This window comes from Myodes glareolus, chromosome 17 (genome assembly GCF_982192425.1).
Source record: "Myodes glareolus chromosome 17, mMyoGla1.1, whole genome shotgun sequence".
Classification (NCBI taxonomy): domain Eukaryota; kingdom Metazoa; phylum Chordata; class Mammalia; order Rodentia; family Cricetidae; genus Myodes; species Myodes glareolus.
In genome coordinates, this window is record NC_142042.1 from 66,819,537 (window position 1) to 66,830,165 (window position 10,629).

General features: G+C 50.3%; 1 protein-coding gene and 1 long non-coding RNA gene across 2 annotated transcripts; one reads left to right on the forward strand and one right to left on the reverse strand.

Moving 5' to 3' along the window:
* On the reverse strand, positions 1–6,277 carry Gba1 (glucosylceramidase beta 1). The gene is made up of 11 exons (XM_048455127.3): positions 6,101–6,277; positions 5,640–5,727; positions 5,194–5,385; positions 4,929–5,075; positions 3,427–3,560; positions 3,035–3,207; positions 2,604–2,838; positions 1,598–1,822; positions 1,094–1,257; positions 579–695; positions 1–497 (listed from the first exon to the last, which is right to left on the reverse strand). The coding sequence occupies exons 2-11, from the start codon at positions 5,692–5,694 to the stop codon at positions 392–394; spliced, it is 1,548 nt and encodes a 515-aa protein (XP_048311084.1). The 5' UTR covers positions 5,695–5,727; positions 6,101–6,277; the 3' UTR covers positions 1–391.
* Positions 6,278–6,902: 625 nt separating this feature from the next.
* On the forward strand, positions 6,903–8,972 carry LOC148119506 (uncharacterized). Its single transcript, XR_015735207.1, has 2 exons — positions 6,903–7,120; positions 8,491–8,972. It is a non-coding gene; the product is annotated as an uncharacterized LOC148119506 (long non-coding RNA).
* The last annotated feature ends 1,657 nt before the right edge of the window (positions 8,973–10,629 follow it).

Consider the following 10,629-nt stretch of genomic DNA (forward strand, 5'->3'; position numbering starts at 1 on the left):
TGAAACCAAACATTTTCTTTGTTATGGGTCTGCCATTTTCCTAGCTGCCGCAGTAGGAATGCATAGGTGTAGGCCTCCCCACTGACAGTTGGGTTCTAAAACTGCTTTAGTCCTTATACTGACTTACATTGCTTTTCTACATAGGTCCACCTTCCCAAGTCTTCCCCATCCCTGTCTTGTGTTTACAGACAGTGAACTCACCCAAGGCCTCGGTCCAGTTTCCTCATGCAGCTAGTACATGCATGGGGAATTGTGAGGACACTAGGGCTTCCCGACCCCTAGCACATACTAGAAGGGAGAACAAGACACCCAACCCTTGGCCCACGCCTGTGCCACTGTGAAGTCACCCGTAGCACGTGAGCTAACTCCCTTTAATGTCCGTGCTGTTCCATCACTGGCGGCGCCACAGGTATGTGTGAATGGAGTAACCAGGTGAGATGGTCTCCAGGAAGCCCAGGTCAGGGTCACTGATGGTAAGAGGAACATCCTTGGAGGAGCTGGGGAGAAGAAAAGCTGAGCATCAACCTGCTGAACCCCAACGCTGCTCAGGCCCAGACCTGCCCTTGCACCCAGCTTACCGGTTTAACACGACGACAACTGCAGAGCCGTCAGGGCGTATCAGTGCCACCGCGTCCAGGTCATTCTTCTCACTGGCCACCAGCCCTACTCTCTGGGACCCCTCAGGAATGAACTTGCTGAATGCAAAGGCGGGCATCATCAGGGACCACCCTGAGGGCACTGTCCCATCAAGGTCCCCCAGCATCGTCTCCGCTTCTGAGACCTACCAAAGCTGCCTGGGGATGTTCAACTAGAGTCCAGCTACGTGGGAGACCCGGGCGGGGGCTGGGAGATGCCAGGTTCCTGGGCAGCCAGACTCCCTTGACTCCGGTGCTGCTGGGCTCTGCCCTGTCCTGCATCAGTCATCCAGGGATTACCTGTGACTCTGGTACCACCTAGTCACTTCCTGCCTACATGGTGCAATAGAGGAGGAGTGTGCCTCTCCCAGGGTTGCCACCCTGAACACCTTCCTGCTCCTTCATGGTGTAGGATGGTGTAAGCCTGCTACAGAGTGCGGGTGCCCACCCCCGCTCACCTGAAGTGGCCAAGGTGGTAGAACATGGGCTGTTTGTAGAATGTGTCTTTGGGGATGTCTACGATAATGGGGCTGTCAACGAAGTTGCGGACCCAGTTGGGCCCTCCCTCGGGATTCAGAGCGAGGTTCCAGTCGGTCCATCCAGCCACGTGGTAAAGGAGGTTCTAGATTGGAAGCATGTGGAAGTAAAGTTAACTTAAAGATGGGTATCCCTAGAGAAGATAGGTGAGAATCACATAGGGGAGCTGGGGCTAGGAATGGCTTAATCCTGGGAAGAGGATTGTGAGGATGAAGGCATCTTGGAACTGGGAAATTGGAAGCAGATACAGCTGTCTGGCCCCAGACATGAAAAAAAGGACTAATGGGAATATACACCTTGAAGAAAATGATAACCCTGGCATCCCACAGTTGCCTCAAGGAGCAAGCTGCCAAGCCAGCTGAGAAGGAAGGCCTGTTTGTCTATCCCAGGTAGTCTGTGTTGGAGAGGGGAACAGTAAAACTCACCGTGATGATGCTGTGGCTGTACTGCGTCCCTCGACCCCAGGAGCCCAGCCGGACACTCTGTTCCCAGAACTTGGAACCCACACAGGCCTCTGAAGCAAAGAGCGTTGTGTTGGGGAACAAGCGGTGTGTCTCCCCTAAAGTGGCTTTGGCTGGAGCCAGAAAGTCCATGTACCAGTGCACAGCGATGCCATGAACGTACTTAGCTGCCTCTGGGTCTGAGAGCACCTACAGAGAGAAGGAGGGAACATTAGGAATGGGGATCCCTGGCCACAAGTCCTGCCCAGAGGGCTCTGAAGGGAAAGGAAGTGGCTGGCAGGATGGAAGACCTGGGAGTTAAAGTGACAAGACAGCCATAGGGATCCGTCAAGCCCTGGAGTCCAGAGATGGTAGTGTCCTGGGCAACCAGATCAGCCTAGGGTGTTCCACAAGTCTTTTTGGATCTGGCAAAGTGCTTGCCATGCAGCTGAGGACCTGTGTCTGATCTAGCACCATATCCACTCAAGGCCTTGTGCTCCTAGCATGGGGCAGAGAGGGACAGGTGGATCACTGGGCTCAGGGGTAGCAAACCTAGCTTAATCGGTGAGAGACTCAGTCTCAAAAACCAAAACAAAGCAAAGGCCACAGTAAACTCAGCTGCTGTTGGTGAATCTAAGGGCCACACCTACGCCTGCATGGACATAATATTGATATTGAGAGGCCAGAGTATGGTGTTGTGTGCCTTTAATCTCAGCACTTGGGAGACAGAGACAAGTCAATCTCTATGAGTTCAAGGCCAGCCTGGTCTACAAAGCTCTTAGTTGGCCTGGAAGAAGTCAGGTGTGGTGGCTCATGCCTATAATGCCAGCACTTAGGAGACAGGAGGGTGACAACTTCAAGGCCAGCCCAGAGTAGATAGCAAAATCCTATCTCAACTCTGGCATAGGGAAGGTAACCTAAAATTGTAACCAGACATTTTGGATGGTGACTTGGGGTTCACTGGGGCACCCTGGGAAGTTCTAGACCTTACCACCTGTGCCCAGCGGGGCAACAGCAAACGCTGATCATCTAGCATGAATAGCTGGACATCGTGAGAACTGTGGGTAAGCGCTGGCCCTAGGTCGCGGGCAATGAAGTCTCTCTGATGCTCAGCAGTGAAGCCCAGGCACTGGAAGGGGTACCCAGTCAAGAGGCCTGCAGAAGGCTCATTCTCCACTGTCACTGCCCAAAATTTTATCTTGTACTTAGCATAAGCATCCAGAAACCTGGCAAGAAAGGGCACATGTGATCAAAGGCAAGAAAGTGGATGGAGACCTTGGGAATTTACGATCTGAAAGACACAGAACATAGGAAGATGAGCTGAGACGCAAATCTGGAAGTGGAGCAAACCAAGGGGTAGGACATAGACCCTGGTGTCCCAAAGAGGTTGGTACAGACCCCATGGCTCCGATGGTCCCTTACTTGACAAAGTAATTGGCCCAGGTCTGGTGATAGATATCCCCTGGTTGTCCCTTGAGGGACCCTTTCCCATTCACTGCTCCGTTGGTCTTGAGCCAAGTGGGAGATGTCCAGGGACTGGCAAAGAGTGAGATGGGGCGTGGGGACATCTTCAGGGCTCGGTGAATCAGGGGTATCTGGAGAGAGATGTCGTGAGGAGAGAGGCACCCAGAATTGGAACACAAACTAGCACAACCAGTGCATCAGGTCCAACCACCAGCCCCCACCCTTCTACCCCAGGGCAAGTAGGCTGCAGAAGGGTTCTACATGACCTGCAGAAAGTTCTAACCTGGCCCTTCCCGGCCCTCAGCCTCAGACAGCAATATCAATAGGACTGAAGCAGCCAGAATGCTCACCTTGAGCTTGGTGTCTTCTTCTGGGAGGCTGAAGTTGGATAGCTGGAAGTCATTAGGGGTGTCAGCATAGGTGTAGATACGAATGGAGAAGTCACAACTGGCCATGGGTACCCGGATGATGTTATATTCAATTCCTGCAGAAAAGGATGCCCAAGATAGGGAAGTCTGAATCAGTAGAGAATGGAGCTGAGTTTGGTGGCACCGTGACGGTAGTCCCATCCCTCTAGAGGCAGAGGTTGCCAGATCCATGTGAGCAGACCAGCCGGAGCTACAAGGTTTCAAATAAATAAATAAATAAAGGGAGGCCTGGCAGTTGTAGAGCACACCCTTAATCCTAGCACTTGGGAGGCAGAGGCAGATGGATCTCTGTGAGTTCAAAGTCAGCCTGGTCTGCAGAGTGAGTTCCAGGACAACCAGGACTATTACACAGAGAAACCCTGTCTTGAAAAACAAAAGACAGGGGGAAAAAAAAAACAACCAAAAAGGTGAACATGAAAATTGACTTTAATCACGTGTTAGTCCTCAATAGGTTCTCATTCAATATGGTCCCTTCTCCAAAGGGAACCCAGGGAGTAGGTGTGGAGTCATGGAAACCAGAACCTGAGTGAGAAACCCCTTCTGAGCAGTAAGTACTTAGCAAAATATCCAAAAGGTGATCCCATTTCAGTAGCACTGAGGCAGCAACACTTGGGGGCAATGCTTGTGATCCCAGGGCTTGGGAGACCAGGTAAGGGAGAGTTTGAAATCAGTCACGGCTGCATAGAGTGTTCTAGACAAGCCTGATACACAGAAAGAAAGGTGGGAAGGGACAGCGGAAGAGGAAAGAGAGAGAGAGGCAGGATGGGGAAGTAGCTCAGGCGGCAGAGCACTTGCCAAGAATGCGTGAAGCCCCAGGTTTGAGCGCCAGCACTGGGTAAACGGTGTGATGGCACACATCTACAGTCCAGTTCTCAGCAGACAGAGGCAGGGGGATCAGCACTGACTACATAGTGGATCTGAATCTGGAATACATGAGACCCCTCAGAGGGAGGGGGAGAAAGAAGGGAGGAGGCAGACGACAGGGAAGAACATGAAAGTCAGAGTAAAAGGCTGGCAGGATGGTTCAGTGGGTAAGGGTGCCTGGTGCCAAGCCAGAGGACCTGATTCAATACCCATGATCCACATGGTGGAAGAAGATGATATCTGAAAATTGTTCTCTGATCTCCACACCCATGCACAGTACACACAATAAATAATAAAACGTAATAAAAATTAAAAAAAATAGGGCTGGAGAGATGGCTCAGAGGTTAAGGATGCTGACTGCTGTTCCAGAGGTCCTGAGTTCAATTCCCAGCAACCACATGGTGGCTCACAACCATCTACAATGAGATCTGGTGCCCTCTTCTGGCATGCAGTCACATATGGAGGCAGAACACTGTATTGTATACATAATAAATAAATAAAAATCTTTAAAAAAAAAAGGTATCAATCATAGTGTGTAGTCTTGTCCTGCCCTTCCTCACCTTCACTAGAGAAGTAGGATTTGAGCAGCAGGTTCTGGGTGGAGGGAGACAAGGCGAGGATGTTGAGAGCGGCAGCATCCGTCATTGCGCCTCCAAATCCTTTCACTCTCTGGAACTTCTCTTCTGGCTGCAAGGTCAGCAGTAGTCCTGAGGGCACCGCAGGGAAAGACGGGGAGTAATCAGTGTACAGAGAACATCCTGATAACTGCTGTGACTTTGAGTCAGGGGACCCAGCCAGGCTTAGGATGAGAACTAAAGCAGCCACCTGTGCCAGTGCGATTGGCCTGGATGGACCCGACACTCAGCTCCATTCGTCGCCCACTCCGCGTGGTCTCATAGCGGCTGAAGGTACCAGGAGCAGGTAAGGTCAGGGGGTCAAGAGAGTCACAGTATGTGGCATTGCAGACACAGACCACTGAGCTGTAGCCAAAACTTTTAGGGATGCAGGGTTGGGCACCTAGAAGGCAGGGGCACAAACAGAGGCAAGCATCAAAGTGGGTGGACAAGGGGAGTGGTTGTGCCAGTCAAGGAGACCGAGCAATAATGTGTTTGAACTCCCTCCACTGTACTTCCAGCCCATAGTTGTCTCAGGCATTCTAAAAGAGTTATAGAGCCCCTACTGAAGGTTCTCCATCATAGTGGGAGGTTTCCAAAGGACTGTGGGGCAGGGGAATTGTTCAAGGTGCCACCCCCCCTCTTTGACTCACTTACCATATGCCCGTGTTACCGCCTGAAGTAGGAAGAATCCTATAAGCCTGGCAGCCATGACACCTGCCCCACCCAGGTGTTTGAGACACTCCTGAGAACAGAACAAGGAATGACTAGAAGGTAAGCCCTTCTTTACCCCACAACCCCTCTCCTGGCCGGGGTTTAGCTGCCTGTGGATGCTCATAACATAATTTGCATCTTTATTAGTGACTGGACAGTGCTCAACGGCTCTGGATGCTCCTCTTTGCAGCCACTGGGCTCGTGAGGCTTCTGTTCACCCCAAAGAGGACTCTCTTCACTCTCCCCCCTCCCCCACCCACAGATTTCAACCTGCAGCCCTCTCTCCATCTGTGCCTCACTCAGAATTTAGAAAAAGAATCTGTCATTCTTTGAATTCTGTAGTCTGGATGAGCAGAATTCCAGAAGCAAAGTTGACAGAGCAAACAGCAGCCCTGCCTGCTTACCTTGCAGAGGTCTTGAAGACGAGCTCCTCAGAGTCAGTGGATAAGGAGAAGATTGCGGCAGTTCCAGAGCCTTGGAGAGCTGGATCTGTGAGATAAAAACAGGGATGGAGACAGGTACATAGCTGTAGGACTAGCACAGCGAGTTAATTCCGGCTTAAATGGGGAGGACAAAGTCATGTGATGACTAACACGGTCACGTGATAGAGGAAGTGAAGCAATTGAAGCCATGCTTGTAATGGGCAGCTGGGTTCTTTCTGGCTGTTCATTCATTTCATACCTTGTGAAACTCTGGGAGGCCTCTGTGGTTGGCAGCTTTAGGATGAGGCTAGAACAAAGATTTGTGTGGAATAGGAGCTGGGTAAAGGCTCCTATTTTCAAGCCAGAGGGGACTTAGAGCCTCCAAGGACCCTGTGCTCACATGCACATACCCACACAGATATACATACATAATTACAAACAAACAGACAGACAAAATACCCCCACAGAGCCGAGATGTGGCGGCGCATGCCCTTAATCCCAGTACTCAGAAGGCAGAGGCAGGAAGACCTCTATGAGTTCGAGGCCAGCCTGGTCTACAGAGTGAGTGCCAGGACAGGCTCTAAAGCTACACAGAGAAATCTTGTCTTGAAAACAAACAAACGAACGAACGAAAACTCCACATCCACACACTCTTTGCCCTAAAGAGACTATGAGGCCCACTAGTCAGGCAATTGCACAGAGTCCAGAGGCAGACAGAGAGAACTGTTGGCAGGTGTGTGTAGAGGAAGAGGGACCCTGTGTGGTTGAAGACCTCTCCACAAAGGGTTCCTGGAGGAGAAGGTGGCAGGGCTGAGGGAGGAAGCGATGCCTGCCCACTGGCACTTCCTGATTCCCATGTTGCGTCATCAGTCATCAGCTGCTGACTGGAAAGCTGAGCTATTCATCTTTCCACACAAGACTGGGAGGTTGATGAAGAAGCTCGGATCTGGAGTGCTGTGCAAAGTGAAACCTTCGCTGGACCCAAGACGAGGGCTGTCCGTGGTAAGATTTACTGGCAGTGACACACACCGAGTGGTCTGACTGGTGCCAGTCTCTGAGCCCCTTTCCTCACCGCAGTACAGAGACGACGGCACCACCTCACAGAGGCATTACCGGATCAGTAAGATAAGCCCAGTGAGCCACTTAATAGGCATCAGGAGCCTTGTGCTTGTTGACCGAGTCCTTTTACGCTTTTATGATTGTGACAGTGGAGTCTTTGCCACACACCCTCTGGAACATTGATTACTTACCTTGGATTCTGACAATGTTCAAGTATAGTTTCTGGGAGATAACACAGTGTTTGAGTCCTGGCAACCCAATCACTACTGTGTGATGATCACGCTGAGATCAGTAACTCAGCTCCTCTACACCTGCTCCTTATGCATAAAAGAGTAGTCGTCACAGGTCTGTTTCCAGAGGAGTATGCTTAGAATGAGCGGGGCTGCACACTGAATGTTGCAGCTAAGCAGGCTTTTTAGCAGCTTTTTTAGACCCCCCGAATTCCAGGAAGTGTTGCTTAGGACCTGTTCTCCATGGGGCCTGACCCCACCTAGTTTATGCAGCCACAATTCCACAGCTGTGTGCTGATCAAACACTCTAGCATCTCCAACCAGAGCTTCTTTCTTTCTTTCTTCCTTCCTTCCTTCCTTCCTTCCTTCCTTCCTTCCTTCCTTCCTTCCTTATGTATACAACATTCTGCCTCCATGTATGCCCATATGCCAGATCTCATTACAGATGGCTGTGAGCCACCATGTGGTTGCTGGGAATTGAACTCAGGACCTCTGGAAGAGCAGCCAGTGCTCTTATCTTAACCACTGAGCCATCTCTCCAGACTTTTTTTTTTTTTTTTTGCCCTGGAATTTAATCTGTAGACCAGGCAAACCTTGAATTCATAGAACTCCGCCTGGCTCTGTGTCCCAAATGCTGGGATTAAAGCTGTGTGTTACCAACTTTGTTTGAATAAGAACTTGATTGTTGCCAGGCAGTGGTGGAGCAGGCCTTTAATTCCAGCATTCAGGAGGCAAAGGCAGGCAAATCTCTGTAAACTCAAGGCCTGTCTGAATTACAAAGCAAGATCCAGGACAGCCAGGGCAACACAGAGAAACTGTGTCTCAAAAAACAACATAAATAAAAACTTGATTTTTTTCTTTTTAAAGACTGATTTATTTTTAATTACATATATTGGTATTTTGCTTTATGTATGTCTGTGTGAGGGTGTCAGATCCCTGGAAGTAAAGTTCCAGATGATCGTGAGCTGCCACATGGATGCTGGGAACTGAACCCCGAGCTCTTAACTGCTGAACCAACTCTCTCTCTCTTTTAAATATTTATTTATTATGTATACAATATTCTGTCTGTGTGTATGCCTACAGGCCAGAAGAGAGAACCAGACCCCATTACTGATGGTTGTGAGCCACCATGTGGTTGCCAGGAATTGAACTCAGGACCTTTGGAAGACCAGGTAATGCTCTTAACCACTGAGCCATCTCTCCAGCCCCCTGAACCAACTCTCTTCAGCTCTCTTTTTTTCTTCTTTGAGACAAAGTTTCACTATGTAACCTGGACTAGAACAAACTATGTAGACCAGGCTGGCCTCGAACTCACAGAGTTCTGCCTGCCGCTGCCTCACAAGTGCTGGGATGAAAACTTGCACAAGCACACTCAACTCACCTCTTTTTAAAATGGTTCAATGTGCGTATGGTGGTGGGGAGGGGCGATGGCATGTGTGTGGAGAACAGAAGACAACTTTGTAGAGTTAGTTTTCTCTTTCCATGTTTACGTGGGTCCCAGCAATAATTGAGCCATCTGGCCCATCTGTTACCCCTTTTTTAAAAATTAAACTTATTTTGTTGTATTACTCCTTTATTGTGTGTGTGTGTGTGTGCAGTTGCCAGGATGTACTGTGTGGATGTCAGAGAACAGCATGATGGAGTAGGCTCTTTCCTTTCTGTCATATGAACTCCATGGACCAGACTTAAGCTGTCTGCCTATGCTACAATAGTGTACGCACTGAGATTTTACCTTTTCTCTGTTAATAAAACAGAGTATCTTTGCTACTGTTCTGGTTTGCTTCTGTGATACACACCATAACTAAAACAACTTGGGGAGGAAAGGGTTCTTTTCCTTTTATAACTTCCAGACACCACCCATCATCAGGACAGGAGCTTAGGGCAGAAACTTAATCAGAGGCCATGGGGAAATGAAGGCTTTGCCCCACCTGCTTTCTTACACCTACGACCACTGTCCACGGGCAGCGCCACCCAGTGGGCTGGGCCCTCTCTCATCAATCAGCTATTAAAATATGCTCCACAGGCTAATCAGATGAGTGTCAAGTGTCCTAGGTGACAAACACAAACCACCACAGCAACTAAGGACGATAATGAAATGGCTCAGTGCAAATGCTGGGAAGGGAAAAGTAAAGACATCAAACCCAGAATTAATTCGGCCTGAGGTCTAATTGGAGAAACAGCAGCGCCAACCGGAGGCTAAGGTAATCCCAGCAGCCAAAAGGCGAGTGGGCGGGCCGTGATAGAGGCAGGGGCGGGGCGGAAGGCAGGGCGGGGCAGGGTGGGATGGGGGGGCGTGAGTCGAGAGGGCGGGGGAAGGGATGGGTGGGGTGGGGAGGTGCGGCGAGGCCCGAGTCTCGAGGACGGGGCAGGGCGTGAGGTGGGCGGGGCGCGAGGGGAGCGTCCCTCGGAGCCTGCGCGGGAAGAGCTGCAGTACCGGAGTGCGCAGGCAACTTAGAAAAGGAGTTGAGGTTTTTGTCAGGAGGTGGGATCTCTTACTTCTCATTGGTTCTCCTGGGACAGCGTTGTCTGTCTGACCGGCGTATCCCACGTGAAGCCTAAGTTTGTTCTTGGTCTACCGTGTAGACTTTACACTGCGGCAAGGGTTGCGCGGTGAGGCGAGGGTGGCGCATGCGCCGCTGTCTCTGTGTGTCCACGCACTGCTAATGTGGTGTGGGGGCCGAGGGGAGGGCGAGTGGGGTATACACATTGAGTACATCCCACGGAAGCGGATCAAGATTCTCTGAGTTTACTCTTTAAAGAGCCTTGGCATAGGAAATATCTAGTCTTCAAAAACTGCCCCTTTGGGGCAGTATTTACCTCCTACTTCTTTCTGTTGTCCTGGCTGTGTCCCAGCCCTTCCTGAGGCTACACTGTTATGATTGTGAATTATTCAAGAGGCCTTGTAGTCTGACGCCATCTCTGGGCCGTGCCTCTTCCTTTTCCCATTCCTGGAGGGTATCTTGCTGCTCCCACGTAATAGGAGCCTAAAACTTTACATTGTCCTTTCTCTGCCACTTTGATAATTAACAGGTTTTGGGGGTGGGGTATTTTAAGTTTAAGACAGGGTGTCTGTAACCTATCCTGGCCTTTGAACCCGCAGTAATTCTCCTGCCTTTCAAATGCTGTGAGATTACAGGTGTGAGCCACCATCACCGCCATACTAGTGTCAGTTGAAGATAGATACACTGTTAGGTTCAATGAGCAAATCCCTTGTCTGGAGTT

Coding starts and splice junctions, on each gene's coding strand:
- Gba1 (XM_048455127.3), bottom strand. CDS start 5,694: ATGGCTGCCAGGCTTATAGGATTCTTCCTACTTCAGGCGGTAACACGG. Junction 5,386..5,639: donor GGCGGTAACACGGGCATATG/GTAAGTGAGTCA, acceptor CCTGCCTTCTAG/GTGCCCAACCCTGCATCCCT. Junction 498..578: donor GTTGTCGTCGTGTTAAACCG/GTAAGCTGGGTG, acceptor TCTTCTCCCCAG/CTCCTCCAAGGATGTTCCTC.